Source organism: Acomys russatus, chromosome 26, assembly GCF_903995435.1.
Source record: "Acomys russatus chromosome 26, mAcoRus1.1, whole genome shotgun sequence".
NCBI lineage: Eukaryota > Metazoa > Chordata > Mammalia > Rodentia > Muridae > Acomys > Acomys russatus.
In genome coordinates this window covers 33,500,950-33,520,415 of record NC_067162.1, presented here as the reverse complement: position 1 = coordinate 33,520,415, position 19,466 = coordinate 33,500,950, and the positions used below count along the sequence as shown (strand labels likewise).

Below are 19,466 nucleotides of genomic sequence, written 5' to 3'. Positions count from 1 at the left end.
CACTTGGCTAAGCACAAACAGATAAGCTGTCAGAAAGCCTAACCAATACTTTCCTGGGGCCAATTTTCTAATAAAATTACTGTAAAATACCCTTCGGGGACACGATTTTAACCACAGGTTCATTATCATCGCTTAGTTGTAGAACAATTGCAAATTCCATTTTAACACCAAACTTTTCCCAACGACAACCCTGGCATCTGACCAAGATTAGTGGTCGTCGGCTGGGCATCAAAGAGGATTCTGGGTGCACCCTGGAGAGTGGTTGCGCACTCCCCCCCACCCCTAGCCCTAGTACCTCATCTATTCGGGCTTGAGAAGGAAAACCATCACTTGGGACACTATCCTCATGAGGACAAGAGCCAGTTCCGGAGGGCAGCTGTGTCACTACTGCGGCTTCCCACGCACATCTGCTTTGACGCCCACAGCAGAGCCTGTGTAGCCATACCTCTCACGTCTCTCTCACTCTCAACTCTCGGCTCGGCTTCACAATCTATTAGCTCACTGAACTAGCAAACTGATTTCCTGTAACCAGCACCTTTCCCACAGTTCGCATGCCTCTCAGAAACAGTCTGTAGACCATCTCCATCATCTAGGGAAAGATGAGGCCCGTAAGGCTGCTGAACAAAGGAAGGAGCGCGGGACCCTTAAGTAGTAGTTTCTCCTCTATAATCCCACCGTCAGGGGTTCAAGAACGAGCTAATCAACTAGTTCTTCCAGCATATCATGTGTCCCCTGGGACCACCATGGGTGCTTTTGAGTCTGCACACTGCTACCAGTAGGGCTGGTTAACAGTGCTTATTAAGTTTTAGGATAGACCGTGGCACTGTCTTCACTGGTCTTTTAAAAGGCTGAAAGTCACTTCTTGGCAATGTGCTCTTCAGTGGATCGCTTGCACAAATATCTTAGGGATTGGGACCCAAGCAAACACCATAGTGACCTGCCCTTGAAGACTCTACTGGCAAAAGAGCACAGTGATCATAAAAGTCACCACTTCAATTTGCCTTTCTGTTATAAAAACGTGATGGCCTAAGCCCAGCGGTGGTGGTATACACCTTTAATCCTAGCACTGGAGAGGCAGAGGCAGGTGGATCTCTGAGTTTGAGGCCAGCCTGGGCTACAGTGAGTTCCAGGATAGCCAGGGCTACACAGAGAAACCCTGCCCCTCTCCCAAGAAACTGAATGAATGAATGAATGAATGAATGAATTAATTAATTAAAATAAAAGCATGAACAACAGTATTGAGGGATGTAAAACTGTTTTACTGTCTAATGTATTCCAGACCCATGGTTGCTATACTAGATTCATGTTAAACAACAAAAACAACCAAACAGAAGAAAAATGTAGCTAAGTTAAGAAATAAAAAATTTCTCCCAAGGCTGATGGGAATTGCCAGGTAAAACCTGCCATGCAGAGGCCCTCCCATCCACAGGAGGACCTGTTCTTCTTAGGATCTTTCCACAGAGTGTACCAACCCATGGAAAGAGAATTTGTGCCTGGAAGATCCCTGGACGGGAGCTCGGGTCGTGATGCCTGAGAGTTCTCCACTGGCTGTCTCACGTCTCCTTGGTCTCCTTGGTACATGAATCATCAAGACCAAACACCCTCAGACAACACTATGCATTGATTGCCTCTGGTGATGAGGAAGGGACTTTGCTAGTGGCTCTGGCAGAGTTGAAAGTAAGACAATCACCAGCCAAGGTGTTTTGAAGTTTTCACAGTATGGTTAGAATTAAAATGCTAATGCTGATCTTTTTGGCCATGTAGGAGTTGGCCTTCCAATGCTTGCAGGTATAACGGCCTCGTGTTCAGATGTAAAACCCGCAATCCTGAACTACACGGATTATTTTCCTGCTCTGAGAACACCATACCTACTTAAGAAGGCCTCACGTTCCAGCATCATACCCAGAGGTGAAAACCGTGGGTTCAAATCTCAGCTGAGAAGTGGAGAAATGGGCTAGAGTGACTTTGTTGAGACCTAGTTTCCTCATCTGCTAATGGGAACGTTGTCAGGCTTCTTCAAACAAGAGTTGGCTAGGAAGGTGATCGAGAGAGCCCAGCAGATCTCGGATGGGGCGACAAAGGCCAGGAAACTCTCAACAATGGTTTCTTGATGCAGCGCGGGAACAGTAAAGCCTCAGTCGCAGAACTGGGATGAGGTTCTCACACTGCCAATTTTACACCAGCTTTCTGGGCCAGCACGCAGACCCCTGTCCTGGCTGCCTTACCGTCATGATGAGCTTCTCCACGCAGTCAGGGGCCACGCTGTGGAGGTGGGTGAGGTGCAGCTGGAGGTGGATCTTGTTGTTGAGCATGTCTTGGCACAGGGGACAGCGGAGCATGGGCTGCACCGAGTGCTGTGTCATGGCGTGCACCCGCAGCCGGTTCACATCAGCGTTGCTATACTTGCAGTAGGGACACTGGTACATCTGTGGGGACACACCCGCCGCTCTGACTCAACCACCTGTTCCACCCTAAAATTCATTCATTCCCCACCAACATCTAACCCCCCCCCCACCCCGACCCCGTCTGCCCCTCCTCCTCCACTCCCACCCCTCCCCACTTCCCCCTGGCCTCAGGCAGACTCCTTTTGGACTCACCTGCTCCGGTTTGATCTCCTCTGACGCTTTCGGCCTCTTGGAAGAGAGCGGAGTCTCTGAGCTACCTGGGAAGGAGGTGCGTTTGGAGGTTGCAGGGGAGTCTGTCAACTCCTTCTCTGCCTGGCCGGACGATGCTGAAAGAAGAAGCAGAAGATGCGATACAGTAGCCGGAGCGGGTCAGCTCAAGGAGGCTTTTGTGCCGGATGAGGATCAACCTCACTGGTAGCACTGGGGCCTCTTAAGATGTCACCAGAACTCAGGAAGAATGACTTCGCACATACGTTGGGAAGACAGCATGTGTTCCTCCCTCAACCCTACCCCCACGAATTCCTCTTACTACCTTAACGACTGAATGTTGGAAAGATAAGGAAAGAAACGCAGAAAAAGTCCCTACCTAGTGTTAGACCATCTCTTCTCCTAATTCCCCACTGTCTGAACACAGCTTGCTGCATAATGTGGGGTTCGGGAGAGAAGCTGGGGAGGTGGCAAAGTCTCGGCGCATGCTTCATCAGGCCAAGCAGCAGACACACTGACCCACAGACCGGAACAACTCTGTACTCCCACCTTTGTTGTCCCACCCCTTGAAATCCCAACAACATCACAGGCTCAGTGGACATCTGCGTATCAACATGTTACAAACTTAGGTCTGGGTTCGTATGCATGGGTAGTAAAACGGGAGCGCCCTTTCTGCTTACAGACCTTTCTTGTTGTCCATGCACACGCTGCTGGAAGCCCATACAGGATCCCCAAAGCCATGCATGCAGAGGGCACGTGAGGTTTGAATAGTTCACAGTAGGAACGGAAGGGCTAGCAGAAGGATTTCCAGGGAGCACAGGGAGGGACCTAGGAGCTCTGAGTGAGGCCATAGTTGTGCTGCAGGTTGAATTAGGAGAAGAAGGGCTCCTCTACAGTAAAGAGAGACTCCCCTGTGGTTGGCTTTGCTCATCCTAGTCCTCCATGCCAACCAAGGACTGGCATTTTCATTAATTATTTTGGGTACGAATTCCAGGTTTTCAGAATGATGCTTAAAGCAACATGGAAAAGAGCAAACAAATCCCAAGCCAAGATAAAACACAACTCGTTAGTCACTGATGGTGGGGGTGTAATTAGCACATTCATTTGGCTCCTCTGAAAGCAGAGTACTGTAGGTCTCAGCTAGTGACTTTTCAGCACACACCCAGGGACCTCCGTACCCAACCTCCAAGACACCTGCACCCCTGTGTTGACTGCCACCAACAGACAAACGGACAGGAAAAATACTGTACATGCATACAGTGGAATGCTATTCAGCTCCAAGGGAAAATGAACTCACAAAATTCACAAGAAAATGGGTGGATTTAGAATGTATAATATTAAGCAAAGACACCCAATCTCGAAAAGAAAGAAAAACTGTGTATTCTCCCTCATATGCAGATCCTAGCCCATAATGTATACATAAATACATACATATTAACAAATGTATGTGCAGGCACGGTGTGACGTGTGCAGAGGGGAACAAGAAAGGTAAACATGAGACTGTGAGGAAGGGCGGAATGCCGCTAAAGGACACGTGAGTCAGGACAGAGGCTATGACGCTAAAGGCTTTTCTACTTCTAACCCTCTTATGGATTTCTTCAGGCTTTTGTAGCGGCTAAGAGCATAAAAATGTAACTGACAATGAAGATATGAAGCGAAACTCCATTGCTCCGGAACGGCTGTTTCAACTGTGTGAAGTTCACGGACATGTATGGGCTGGGGCTGGGCACGCACTTGTTTGAGTGGCTTCCTGCTTTTTCATTTGAAAACTCCTTAAAATGAAGTAATTTATATGGAAAAAAAAACCCTAAAAAAAATTTATTGCTGCTGTTAATTTACCACAGCATTAAGTTGCTGTTTCAGAAAGCCCGAGTTTACTCTGTGGTAAATCAGGTTGCTGTCTCACTCTGTTATCTGACAAGTATTTTCATTTTGTATTCAACTTTGAAACTGGTTCTGCTGTGGACCCTACGGTGGCATCATTATAGATGTGTACTTTGTTTTTGTTTTTGTTTTGTTTTTTCGAGGCATGGTTTCTTTGTGTAGCCTTGGCTATCCTAGACTCACTTTGTAGACCAGGCTGGCCTCGAACTCACAGCGATCCTCCTGCTTCTGCCTCCTGAGTGCTGGGATTAAAGACATGTGACACCACGCCCGGCAATGTGTACTTCTTAAAAGTTTTCGCTATATTACATTTTCTTCTCTCTCTCTCTCTCTCTCTCTCTCTCACCACACACACACACACACACACACACACACACACACACACACACACACAGAGAGAGAGAGAGAGAGAGAGAGAGAGAGAGAGAGAGAGAGAGGTGTGTATGTAGGCTTGCACTCACGCACACACACAAATGTGAGGATCAGAGGACAATTTCCTAGAGTAGGTTCTCACCTCCTAACATATGGGACCTGGGTTTTGAACTCAGTCTGTGAGGTTTGGCGGCAAGTGCCTTTACCCACCGAACTGTGTACTTTAATAATAAATTATTTGAAAAAAATAAATTTTACTCATTGAAATCATAAAGCCATAAAAAAAATCTTTTTTTGAATTGCCAGATACAAGAAATGTTCCAGGAAGTTGATGCTCACTTCCCAGAATGCATACTTTGTGACCTTTAACCCTGGTATCTTGGTAACCTGGTCTCCTTAAGTTTGTAGGGCATCTATTATTTAAAAAGCACAAGGGCAGGCATATTCCACAAAGACCCCTCCTCCTTTCAACGCAGATTCATAACAGTATTTTAATCTGTCTCGGATCGACTTCAAACCCATTTTGCTCTTAATGGGAGTTATTCATTTTCACTTGAAAGGTAATACATGATGGCTGGTATTTAACGTGATGGAGCGGCTGCTGATTAACTAGGTGCCGTAACGTTTGAGACCAGTTCCCCCATGGCCCAGTTCCCATCGCCTGGCCCCCATCACAAGTAGTCAGACAACCCTATGCCTCAGGACTCCGGAGTGTTAGGGCCCCGGCATGAGCACTTAGGGCTGCTCATGTCCCTTCTGGCCTGAGCAGGTTCCTTAGTTTCTATACACTTACTGAGTGGAGGCCACCAGCGACACTCTCTTCTCAGGCCTACTTTCTGCCCACCCATTGGAGTGTGGCTGACCTCCCACATCCTAAAAAAACAAACAAACAAACAAACAAACAAACAAACAAACCTGACTGTCCATAGCTTCCCAGTGAGGGAGGGATGGGAGCTCCTCAGCTCCTTCCCAGTCCACACTGGAATGCTGACTGGCCTGATCTTGTACAGATGTTGTGGACACGGCCACAGCTGCTGGAGTGGTCCCGTCATGTCCGTAGGATACTGCTTTACTTTGGCCTCATACCCATAAGTACACAGACGGCACCCATTGGAGTCAACAGGGATGACGAGATGAGGAGGGGAGGACAATGACGATGTAAGTAATAACAGACGACATGAACTGGGGGGGAGGGGATGGGGAGATGGGGTAGGCTGTGGAGGAGCTAAAGAGCTAGGGGTGAACATCATCCAAACGCACTGTGTGAAATTCTCAAAGAATTAATGGAAGTATTTTTAAAGCTTAAGTTGGTCCAAGTCACCCCCTTTGCTCCCCTGTTTCTAAGCCACAGGTATCAGGGTAGGCTCGGAGCTTACAGTAGGAAAGAGGACAGAGGTAACCGAGATGCAGGTTTTAGTCCGGGTACCCATCCCACCCAGTCCTGTGCTTGCTATAGGACAACAGCACTGCCTACTGAAGGCTCCATCACCCGCCACCCCGCTGCGAGCAGAGGCGATGGTCTGGCTGCTCAACAGTGTGAATGAATGAGGCTGAGAGCACCCAAGCTATCTCAGTCTCTCAGAGCTGTGAAGCAAGCCCAGGAGTGCAACATCAGCTCCCTCACCGGATGGGAATCTATCCTCTTCCTTCAGCTGGGCCACAGCAAGTGTGGCGGGGTGGGAGAGGTGAGAACCCAGGCATCTAAAGCTACTAAGGGCGAATCTTTATTTGTTGCCTTTCTCCCCCGACAGACACACACACCACCACCAACAACAACAACCACCCTCCAACTGCTTTGGGATTCTAAACTTCTTTTGTTAACTAAGCTAAGGAGCTAAGGAGCCATCACAAAGTGTGTTAAAAAAAAAAAAAAAAAAAAAGGTCAGCACAATGGCTCACTCTTTCCTCTTTCTTCCCAGAAACACAACAGCCAGGCTCCATGTGCACCACTGTAACCACTGGTGCACAAACGTCTGGTTTCATCCCCTTCCCAAGGACAACTTAACATTGTTATTAAGTAAAATCTACCCAGAAGTGGACATGAGACTCTGAAGCTCACCAATTCCATTATTTAAAAAACAGAGCAGCATTTTAAGTAGTTGCTCCATCTCCAGCATTTCCCTGGGAGGCGTGGGGAGACTGGAGACACCTGACACTAACCCTGCCTCCTGTGACCTCAGGCCTTAAAACCAACACCCAGCAAGTTGGAGTAAGGATCCCTGGTATAATTTCTGCACACAAGCAAAAGCAAGCACAGCTCTCCACCAGCATGCTGCGTGACGGTTTATCACAAACCACGGGGACTCAGAGGGTTTTCTCAGGCTTTTCTGTGAACGACTTCATGAGGACCACAGCCTCAAAATCCATCCCTACGCGACTCCTTGCCGGCGTAAGGAAACAAGGAGGTACGGACACTGAGGGAAAGCACTGCGGTTTTCTGCTTTGAAGGCTTCACTGAGCTCTATAACTCGATCTTAAACTCCAGAGGAGGGACAGCACAATTCAGAAAACACCATTTTTTTTAAAAAAATCAATTACTGGTCATTCTAAGTCTTCTGTGATGTCACGACAGTAAAAAGGCAATAGATGTACCACAGAAGCATGGCTTAAATAATCAGTGCCGGGAATCCTTGTAGTAAGCCGGCAGCAACAGCAAACACTACCTGACGCCGTTCCTGTAGTAATTAAACAATGTGGAAACAATCCAGGCAGGCATGGATGGAGACACAGCTACTTGACAAGGCTGAAGCCGGAGGACTATGCAGGTTCTGGGCCAGCCTGAGGCAGCTCAGGCAGACCTTGTGAAAAATAAAACACAGGGGATCAGCTCAGGGGTGGAGTGCTCGCCTAGCAGGTGCCAAACAGTGAGTTCAGTTCCTAGTACGTGGGGTGGGGTTGAGGAAACAAGCATACACTAGGTATTAAACAATAGGGCATAATACAGTAAGTGGCTGTATAGCCATTCCTTTGTATGTTATAGACATTAAAATGAGCGCTATGAAAAATCAGAAAAGAAGCAGCGTACACTTTACTCTGTCATAGGTATGTAAACCATATATATGCATTGGGGGAACGGAGAAGAAAGTGACTATCATATTTAGGTAGGTAGCAGCATTGTGGTGTTAACTGTCTAAGTTTAGTGGGTAGCTATATTATTTTAAATATTATAATTAAATGTCTTAGCATTTACATTCAGCTATCCAAAAAAAGTCAGTACTTGGACCCATGCTGTGCAAAAACATCAAGGGGGTAATTTTTTTTAAACTTTGCTGCTCAAGGCGTTTTTGTTTGTTTGTATTTCCTTTTCCTTTTGGCAGTTATGCCATATGAAAATCTGTTAAATCTCAGTGAGTTCTCCACAGGCAACATGCTGGGCTCCCGGCAACGCAAAGGGATCAAAACGTGGCACGAAGTCCAGAGAAGGCACACGGGGCACGCGGGGCACCGTCTAAGGCACGGTGAACGGGACACAGTGAAAAGCCCGGCAGAATCCCCTACTTAGCCCCAACAGGACACAGGTATAGACTCCGTAGTTGGGGGTTTAGGCTTGCAGGCTCAGAAGAGTTTCTAAAGCTCAGCTTCCCAGGGGGTGACCTGTCGTAGCCTCCTACGCTGTGGTGGGTAGGCGGCTAAAATGACAAGGGCAGGTACCGGAAGGAGGCGGGCCTGGCTCCTGCTTCTGCTTCTGCTCCTCCACATTCAGGGGGTGGGGGGGGGGGTGGGTGGGCATGTGCTCATCCATGCATGACTCTTTAGTAGGGAGAGCCACATGTGAATGGAGACACCTTGACCGTATCACATTTGTCTGGCAAGTATTTAGCTTCTCAAAGTAGTTATCTTCAAGTTTTATTAATTATTAGTCATTATTAGTAAGCTATCCCTATTCCATTCATCAGAAGGAATAGGGGAGAGAGGGAAGAAAAAAATGCTCATTTGATTCTATTCAAGTTTGCTTGTAGTTTTCTTCTTCCTTCCTCCCCTGAAGACGACGTCGTCGTCGTCTTCTTCTTCTTCTTCTTCCTCCTCCTCCTCCTCCTCCTCCTCCTCTTCCCCCTCCTCCTCCTCCTTCTTCTTCTAATGAGACAGGGTCTATGTACTCCTGCCTGTCCTGGAACTCTCTATGTAGACTGAGCTAGCCTTGAACTCACAAAGATCCACCTGCCTCTGCTTCCCAAATGCTGGGATTAAAGGAGTGCGCCACCATGCCCAGCACCTTAATGTGGTTTCCAATAAATGGTTCTATGACATTTAAACACATCTGCTGTTGAGAACAGTGTCCACTGGCAGGCTTCTGGAGTGTGGCGCAGGGCAGAAACAGACCATCTAAAATGGCAGCCTCTGCAACTCACCAAGAAAACCATCTTTCCTAGAATCAATTCTTACTGAATTGCAATCTCCACTCACTAATTCTGAAGCCAAAGACACTGAAATTTGGAAGGAAGGAAAGAGCTGTAGTGGGTGGAGCCGCAGGACTGTGTGCTCCACCCACCTCATGTGCCTGGGTATTTTTTTTGTTTGTTTGTTTGTTTGTTTTGGGGTTTTTTTGTTTGTTTGGTTTGGTTTGGTTTTGGTTTTTGGTTTTTGGTTTTTTGAGACAGGGTTTCTCTGTGTAGCCTTGGCTGTCCTGGACTCCGTTTGTAGACCAGGCTGGCCTTGAACTCACAGCGATCCACCTGCCTCTGCCTCCCGAGTGCTGGGATTAAAGGTGTGTGCCACCATGCTCGGCCTGCCTGTTGTTCATTGAGTGCCATGGGCTGAGTGCCATGGGCTGTGTGGTGCTGAAGCCAAGTAACACAAGGGTCTGCTGCCTTGGGAGAAACATGGAGAAACATTGGAAACAGAGAAAATGGAGCCTTGCGATCACAGTTTCCGGCTTCCTCAAAACAACAGAAATCTACTTGCAAGCTAAGAAGACCCAAGTACCGGTAGGATTTCTGTGTCGTCATGCAAAATTCATCTTCCCATCACTTTGGCTGGCGGCGGGCCTGATGGCATGGTGGCCACTATGCAGTTGGGCCAGCTTCCCTTTGGCCAGAGGTACTCAGGAGATCCTGAGTTGTCCGTGTGACTTGGAAGTTCCTTCTCCATTGCCCCTCTTGGTACTATGTCACTTGAAGGTGATGTTTACCCATGTGTTTAGTTTCTTCCTTCGTGGGGTTCTGCCAGGGTAAGCCCACCAAGGCTTGGGGATACTGCCTGGCACTTGATAGTTACAGAATCCAGAGGCAGTCACCACCCCCACTTCTCAACATCAGACTCTTAGCTAAAGCACTGCTGACAGCCCCTCCATCTAAACTTCCATCTCCCAAACCGGCAACATAATGGAGGAGCCAATTAAATGATTATTAATTCATGTTACTTTCCGTAAGCCAGAGGTTCTCATCGTCTTGCATTCCGTAAACCAGCTTGCCACCTGCCCCAGAAATTTACAGCAATCTTTTATCTACCTCCATTGACTAAGTGGGAATTTTACCCCCTCCCCACCACCCCCACAACTTCACATTACAGTGCTTGAGTTGGGATAGCTACCCCAGCACGCTACTACTACACACGCAAGTTTCACTAGATCTGAAAATGGCTGCTTAGCTCAAGCACTTTCCTCATTAAGGGGAAGGTGAGGCTCGCTCTTTCCCTCAGCCCTTCTCTCTCAGCTTCTTGGAGACCTCCAGCTCCCTCCCGGCAGCACAAGCACAGTGCTTTCCAGAAGGACTTTGTGATCTTCGTACTGTGGATGCTGTGGAGCTAATCTCGCAGTTCCTTCCCCGGGGGACAGGCTGGGCTTTGTGACTCTGCTCTTGAGGAGCTACTGCGCTTGATAAGTGGCCAGAGATCTGGCTAAGTTCTCCTCTCCGCTAACACAGAGGACAGCATTCCTTTAAAGGCTCTGCTTTGCTGCCAGCTGTCTTTGGCGGCGTGCGCGGTCTCATTCCGCCTCCAGCCAGGCACTTAAGGATGCTTCAGAGAGGCTTGGGGAGGCCCTGAGTGAACAGCATCGGGCTTGTGAGCACACGGTAGGGGAGGGTCTACACACTCCTGTAAGGATGGGAGCTTCTCCTCCATGCGCGACTCTGGCCTAGTGAGGGGGTCTCCTTGGGAATTGGCACCTCTAGCTGTACTGCCCTGTATGTCTCTGTCCCAGAGTAGAAGATGATGCCCACACTGGTCCAGTATGCCATGGAGACTTTTTGTTTCTACAAAGACTTTTTCAAGGACCTTTGAGTTCCTTATGGATGGGCCCAGCTGTTACTTGCTGTTACTTGACTTAAGGAGACTGGTTTCTCTCCACCATCTCAGCTACAAATAAGGCAGGCCAGAGTTTGGAGAATCCTGATGCTCTCAGAAATCAACTGGTTTCCCTTTCGTTTTGCGATAAGTACCGGTTCACAAGAAGCTTCCAGAACAGAGCAGATAGAGGGAGGGCTGTGTACCCAAGTCTTGCTTGTTAGCTGTGCTCATTGAAGAGTTCCCAGACTCTCTTGTCATTGTGTCCTTCTGGCCAGTACCCTTCTGCCCCACCTCTAACCCTGCCTGCCGTCTGTGACGTTAGCTATACAGACGTGGTATCTGTGCCTCTTGTAGGTACATCCCCATCTTGAGTCAAACTCAGGTCTCTCTGGTCTAGAAGGGGCTCAGGACTTGGCCTAAAGGTAAAGAAAAAACAGCTCTTGCTTTTGTCTCTGGAGTTGCAGCACTTGGCTCCTGGAATTCCAAAGGGTGTCTGGATTCCATGCAGGGCATATTGACTACTCACGGCAGGCCCTACCCACTGAAGTCTGAGTCAGAGAATGCCTTTTCCAGTAAGTTCCCCAGTGAGGCAGGCATCCCAGGGGCCACATTTGGAGAACAATTACCCTGGTCCACGTTTGTCACCGATAGATGTCCCAACAGGCTCTGTTCTAACTTGAGCTGAGTTAAAGGTCTGACAAGCATGGGCAGGCCTGCTAGGCCACTTCTCCAATGACTTGAAACTTTCAGCTTGATTTGGGAAGAAAAGAGACAGGCCTGGTCTCAAAGGCAAGACAATGACTCTGGCCGAAGGTGAAGGATTACACACAGTTGTCCCTCAGGGAACCTACTCAACTCTTAAAGCAAATACAGACATGTTTTCAAAGCCAGAAATCTAGAAAGCATCACCTCCGTTCATTCGTTCTGTTTGCTGCATAATCCAGAATGACAGGCCGCCTGGGCTGGAGAAAGTGTTCTCTTTCCATGGCTCCTGGAGAGCCTCAAGGAAGAACAGGCGGAAAGCTTGTGGGCTCCTCCCACTTTGCCCAAAGGAAGCAGTGCTGGCCTCGATGCTCTATGCACCTGCAAGCCATAATGGCTGAAGTTCCCTAAACTTCAGCCCCAGGGGGATGAACAGATCCATATTAGCTTCTATTTGCCAAGTTGGCCTCTTGGGGGTGGAGATTCGGCAATATCCTGAGCTGTGAGGTCATTGTCTTCCAGGTAAAGCTGCCTCTGTGGACAGCACTGGAAGCCTTGTGGTGGAACGGTGGGCCCGTGTTAACTGGTGGATGCCACCGCCCTTGCTGCCACCGCCGCTGTGGCTTGCTCTGTATCTTTGGGGAGAAAACAGTGCTACGTTCTACATCAGAGGTATCAATCTGCTGCCCTAATTCCTTGTTGAAATATGCATAAGGCTGCTTAACTACACTGATTGGAGCTCCCAAAAGGACATCTTGCATTTCCACTTGCAAGTCTCCTTGCTCCCTCCGTGTAAGACTTGTGAATGAACCACCAGTCAAAACAGCCACTATCTCATTTAGACCAGCACTGTCTGTCTGTCTGTCTGTCTGTCTGTCTGTCTAACTAGTTAATAATTTCCAGGCACTGGTTGCCACCATGAGGCCAGCTCATGTCAGGACTTGGGGACCTGAGAAGTATCCCAGACTCTTTAAATTGATAGTATTCAGGCAACCTCACCTGCCTGTGGCTTCCCGTCAGTTCCCACAGATTGTCCTGTCTCCCTGGCTTGATCCATGCTGCCTGCTGCTGTGGCCACAGGCGGGGGACACGGTCAGCTCTGTACTCACCATGTCCCTCTTGTGGCGTCATGGCATGGCTATAATGACCATGGATGGTGAGCAACCAGCAGTGGGTGCTGCGGGGCACCCATCAGTGGTGCATGCGGGAGGCCGAGGCAGGAGAATCACACATTCCCAGCTAGTCTGGGCTACATAGTAAGATGCTATCTCAAAAACCTAGAATCAAACAGCAAAACTTCCATGGAAATGCAAGCCATGTGACAAGGACCTCACAGGCTCAAATGTCCTGCAGGGTAGCTAGGACCTATCTTTGTGGGTTCTAAGCCAGCTAAAACCCAAAGAGAGAAATATAACCATACACTTCCAGTGTTTCGCTAGTTCAAACCTAATATCCCAGGGTCTTGACTAAATGTTATTAATGGAACCACTGCAGCTTGGGGGTGTGCCCATGGCCCAAAGAACCACCTAGAGCAACTCTGAGAGGAAACAGAAACCAGTCTCCTCTTTTCCCTCTTTTCCAGTTTTGGGGAGATGGGGAACATCTCCTGTCAGTCATCCCAGGCCTAGCACTGAGAGCAAGCACTAGGTGTGCACGGACGCCTCTCTGAATTCCCAGAGTCTCCATGCTCAGTTTGCTCCCAGCATCCCAAAGCTGAGGCTGAGTGACCCGTACACAGGTGAGAGGGGGGGGAAGGTCAGTAACTAATGCTTTCCCCCCTGAATGCTCCCGCCTCAGCCCCGCCCCAGGGCAGAGTTCCCTTGACAGGAAATAACTAGTCCTCGATGCCAGGGAGTAAGGCACAGTAGCCCGCAGGGGTTGTTCACACCCCCATCAGATTCTGGCTGGGGGACCCCAAGCCGTTTATCAGCTACAGTGAACTTGCAGCTACCTCCACTCACAGGGCGTCCAGGAGCCTACCAGATGAAGGGAACCATAGAGTCTAGTGTGCTGTAAAGTTTTGGATGCTTGTTGCAGCAGTTTCATTTTTAGAAATATCTGGAGACTAACAGGGCCCACGTAGGGCTGTGAAGCACAGTGAGAGAGCGAGCCTCTGCTTTTCGGACACTGGGAGTAGTATAAATTTACCTTTTCTGCTCAGCAATGTAAAACAGTCCATCCATCCCAAGGGCTGAATGCCCCAAACAGAGTAGAGTAATTGAGATCTCAAAGTACCCATGCCATGCTATTTAATTAACAGGCTCTTAGGGACGTTTCTGAGCAGTGCTGAGAAGCGCTTACAAAACTCAGCAGATGCCATACAGTCACCACTGGTCATACACACAGCTGGCAATTATGTGATACCTTAAAAAGCACACGATCTGCCAGGTTGTCTCCGTTCATCATATAATAACAGAAAGGGGCTGTGCTACATATTCTCAAGCTTGTAGGGTAGGGGGTGGACGTCTGACCCAGAAGGTTAGAGAGCCTGCTGGTGGCTCACAAAGAGAGCTGATCAGAGCTCTGACATCCAGGAGGTCCTAATCTATGGGACACAGCTCTCTTGCTGCAAAAAATAAGATGCATAGGGTATCCAAGAAGGGCTATATGCCTGAGAAGAGTGATGGCCCACGAGGCACTGGGGTCTGTTTTAAAGCATCCTGCTTTGATCCTCGAAGCAGAAGGCCTGTAAGAAAACTGCAGCTCAGACAAGGCAGGGAAGATGAACGGGGCCGCAAGCACACATAAGCACATCTATAAGGGGTCTGTTTGTGTGGGGGTGTTCATGCGCACGTGGATGCATGTATGTAGAGGCCAAAGGATAACCTCGGGTCTCATTCCGGAGGGGTCGTCTTTCCCTGGCCTGCAAGGTACCAAGGGTGCTAGATAGCTGGCCAGTAAGTCCCAGAGATTCACCTGCCTCCACCTCCCTGGAGCTAGGATTGTCACTATGTGCCCACACTCAGCTTTTTTTTTTTTTTTAAACATAGGCTCTGAGGTTCTAACTCAGGAATCTTGTACTCACAAGGCGAGCATTTGCTGGCTGAGCTACCTGCCATAAAGTGTTTTCCACAGTCATGATGTACTCCTCATTAACATTCCATGCTCCTTCATTTCCATCCCGTGCCCCTAATCCATATCTTAAGAGTAATTCTCATTACATTGTGCCATAACTATCTGATGACACATGACACTTGTTTTACAAAGTTCCATATATATATATATATATGTGTGTGTGTGTGTGTGTGTGTGTGTGTGTGTATATATATATATATATATATATATATATATATAATTTATTTATTTTTTTTGCATGTGTAACACCCCACCCCACCCCTACTGACAGGGTCTTAGGTCTTATCATTTACGACTTAACAATATAAATCCTCAGAGCCAAGCTTTAAATTACTGGAATTCAGGCAAGTCTAGCAATGCACCACACCCTATATCTATTTTTGCTTACCAACTTAAAAATAGTTGATATTTTGTTTTCGGTTGTGAGACAGAATTCTGCCTGCGATGACTGCAAGCCGCTGAGTTCTGCCAAAAGTAGTTTGAAAATGGCAAAGAGGACAGACCGGTCCAAGTGGACCCTGGAAACGCTGACAGCTACGCCATTTCTAGCCGGGTGAAAAACGAAAACCCAGCAACAGTTCCCACTGGCAAGGGCATGAGCCACAAAGAGGCTGTGAACAAGGCTCCCAGCATTGCCTCACTCACACGAGGCTGCAAAGACAAACTTACTTTGGGGTGAGGCACAGTGATATAGATCTGAGCTGCTTCCACAGAGGTCCAGTGCAAGGGAATGAAGTGGTTTCTGACCACACAGGCCTGACTGGAATTAGTGACTACTGGCAGGTATGATGTGGCACTTCCATTGATATCCATACCACACTGGTTGTGACAACAGTGTAATGGTCCCCAATAACATGGGACTAGGTGATGCACTGCAGTCTCTAACAGACCACTGAGAGACATGAGTTTGGTGCTGTCTGGCCCCCTTGAAGAAAGCCAGTTTGAACCCCCCTTTTCCCAGGCCTGTGCTGTATTACAGACTCACACACTAGCAAGATCTTTGAGGAAAGTTATTCATGCTCTGACTTGAGAGACTAATATTCTTTGAGGTTTATGCTACCCTTCAGCAATGCCTCCTCTGATTAAGCATTCACAGGTCCAGAATTTTAAGCTCTGGAATATGGTCTAACCTGCTATTTGACAGGTTTTGGAAACAGAAGGCCTAAGACCTACGGTCAAGCAGGGAAACCGAGGACCACGGCTTCCGACCCCTACTAGCCCACTGCTTTCCCTGATACACCGTGTTTCTGCATGGCACGTGTCCTGTCTCTGTGTATCTGACTGAATTAAAAACAGAGGAGAGAGAAGGGAGAGATGGAGACAGGGTAGAGGAGGAGGAGAAGGAAGAAGAGGCAGCCCCTTCCATTCTGTGACAGATTTCGTTTCCAGCACTAAGTCCCCTATACAACGGCATCTTTATTTATTCAGCGCTGTAAACAACAGAAGAGCCAGGGCAGGCTGGTAAGAGATTTCTACCAGGATGTGCCCGACCTGCTTTTTTTTTTTTCAAACTCAATAATTAGAAGGGCGGTGGCTCTACAGGAATTATTCATATGCGGCAAGAGTGTGCACTATACATTTATGTTAAACATGTCAAACCCGATTGAGATCATGCCTGCCAGTTCCACAGTCCATAAACACACTTTCCCCTCACAGTGTCCCATTAATACCTCCTCTAATAGCAGTCTCCCATAGATTCAAATCATGGATGCTCCGCTGAACTAATTGCTCTGAGTTAGGTGAGCATCATGAATTAAAAAAAAAAAAAAAGTCTCAAATCCCTTTGGGCACTTTCTCCAGAAAAGGCAGGCAAACTGCAACTCTTACAGAAAATTTAACAAAAATACACACAGATACAGCAATGAGGGGTTTTTGGACCATCACCACGCCTCTTTTTTTTTTTAGGCTGGCCTGGTGCGCCCATCCCCCAAAGCACCAGCATCCCCTGGTCATCCTAGCTCAGGTCCCCTTTGCCAGACTCTGACGCTCTGTGGCTAGAGACAGACCATGGTGGCCGCAGCCTTTCAATAACCATCTCGCTATGGTTCTTTGCCAACAGTTCAATCTTGTCCCCTAATTATTGGTGATAAAGCATCGCATTAATTGTGTATCGCTTAATTTATAGCAATTAATGACTGGCTTGGCTAATCAGAGCATTAATCACCGTTCAGCGGGGGACACTGGGGGCTCTTCCATCTCAAATGCTCACACTCAAATCCACTCCAGCAAACAACGACGAGAGGTCACGTTCAAGTTTCAAACGAGAGAAACCACAGAGTTGGACAGTGGGGATGGCAGTGCATTAGCAAAGGCTTTGTCTCTAAGAACAGCCCCGTGATGCTCTGACACGCCCCACCCCCTCCATCAGTGGCCTGAGGGAAAGCCTTGCACCTATGTTGACTGAACACGACCCTGCTTACCAACAGCTTATGTATCTGCCACCACTCCACCATGGAGCCCTTGGGTGGCTGGGGCCCGAGGCTGTTAGTCTACCATGTTTCACAGACTCAAGGTGCCTAGAACCAAGTCCCCTCAACCGATGTTACTCATCTGCTAGTGGCCTTCCTAACTTTACACCCAGAGCCTGTTCCATGTCAGCGACCTGCTTTCATTGAAGTTGGTTTTATTTAGTGTGTGTGCCCTAAGCACACAAATGTACCGAGGTGCACGTGTAGAGGTCAGAGCTGATTTTCTTCTTCCATTTTGTGTGTGTGTGTGTGTGTGTGTGTGTGTGTGCGCACGCGCACGTGCACACATGTGTCCACGTGTGGTCCAGGGATGAAATTCAGGTCATCAGGCTTGCTTCGGCAAGGGCTTTTACCCGATTAGCCATTTCACTGGCCTACTACATGGCACACTCCCAGGAGACAATCCGGACCACTTTAAACACACCAGTGTTAACTGTGTCACCGTTTTCATTGTAAAACTTTGGGATCTACTCCTTATTCTTGGGCCAGTGAGGTCAACCTGGGAACGAGAAGCCCATTCGTGGGGGGGGGGGGGTGAGGGGGGGGCGAAGGGTGGCTGAGCATGCTGCCAAGAGTAGGCACTCTGTCCTAAGTTCAGGGCAAACAGGATGCTGCCCTCAATCCGCCCGTGTCCCTTTCCCACTCTGCCTGAGCCTACTCAGGCTAAGCTTCCTAACCTGCAAGAGGGCAGAAGTGGGTGGGTAGCTGTCTATAAACGCTTTCACGGGGCAGGGCTGAGAGTCAGGAGGGTAGCCATGGCACACAGGGAAGACAATGTCAACCTTGATAAAGAGGCAGCAGCTGTGACCTGCGCCACCATCAGAAGCCCCGCCCACCTGGATGGGAAGCTGTACCCCTGCATCTGTTCCTGCCTGTGCCTGTGGCATACCTAACAGGAAGGTCAGACTGGGAAGCCTCCAATTCAGCTAATCACTCAGAGTCAGAGCGCCCATGGTGATGGGTTCTTTCGGGCTTAGTCTTCCTTATTCCTTTTGAGCCACATTTCGTGTGACTACTTGCACTTATATTCATTAAAATGAAACACAAAATTTAAATTTCACTTCCTTGAGTAGGACCTCAATTTAGATGCTGAACTTTGTGGTCAGTGCATAAGTTCCTGCAGTGTCCTTTTGATGGCGGGCACCCTGGGAGGCCCAGGGCAGTGTCGCATTCCCTGCAGACAAAGGCCTCGATAGACTTGTGATCTTTGGAACTGTGCCTAGTGCCTAGCATGGAGCGAGGGACTCAGCCATGGGTCCCTCTCTGCCAGATCACTATCTGGATTGTCTCAGGGTCCCTGCACCCCCCAAAAGGCAACAACCTCACTCTATCACTGAGAACACCAAGGAGGGACCACCTACAAAAGGTGTCCTTCCTACTCCAGTAAAAAGAAACTAAAGACAAGTAACTAAAATCTTCAAGATTACCCATTCCTGCACAACTCCCCAAACTACATAATCAATAGCTGAGAAAAATGCCAATTATCCAGCCCCATTTGAAGTATTATTAATCCGCATCGGCAGCGGCCACTAACCCACACAACCAATTGTCAAATCACTATGTACTTATTTGCAGGGAGGAAGCAGCCCCCATCATGCCTAATCAGATAGGAACATTTAGGGAACACGCGCAAGAAACGTAGGTTTTCTTCCCCACCCGCACCCCCATTATTTTTACAAAATACCAAGGACTCAAAAAGAAGGCTCAGAAAGGCTACCGGCACCTGCGTCCATCCCAAGATCAAACCTGCCCCCAAGACCTTTGATAAAGCCTGTCAGGCCAGAGGAGGGATCACCCGAAGGGGTCAGCAAAGAGGCACAGCTTCTTCCTTTGCCTCTGTCTGCGTGGCAAGGTGAGCCCCTGAGTAGCTGTGTCTCCCTGTCTTCTGGAGGTAAAGAGTGACAGGTGGGTATGGATGATTGCGTATAGGAGGAGGGCCTCCCTATGGACGCGTGCTCTCTCTGGTTCCTCCTGGTTTTTAAAATGCCTTTTAGTGGCCTCCTGGTTACTGAGCATGCTAAGATGGAAGCGCCAAGCAAGTTGTTACAGCTTGCATGGGTGTGAAAAGCGCATGCCAAGATGGCAGTGCAGGGCGCTGCACGTATTAGGAGGTTTTCGAGCAACTGTT

The 19,466-nt window shown here is 48.5% G+C and overlaps 1 protein-coding gene across 5 annotated transcripts in view; it reads right to left on the bottom strand.

Annotated features, from left to right (window-relative positions):
* Zfhx3 (zinc finger homeobox 3) overlaps nucleotides 1–19,466 on the bottom strand; it is a 235,895-nt gene that overhangs the window by 20,826 nt on the left and 195,603 nt on the right. For all 5 annotated transcript variants that reach the window (XM_051169206.1, XM_051169204.1, XM_051169208.1 and 2 more), the window contains 2 exons: nucleotides 2,598–2,731; nucleotides 2,226–2,426 (listed from right to left, as the gene is read on the bottom strand). In XM_051169206.1, coding sequence (XP_051025163.1) covers nucleotides 2,226–2,426; nucleotides 2,598–2,731 — 335 coding nt within the window. The remainder of the gene's footprint in view (nucleotides 1–2,225; nucleotides 2,427–2,597; nucleotides 2,732–19,466) is intronic.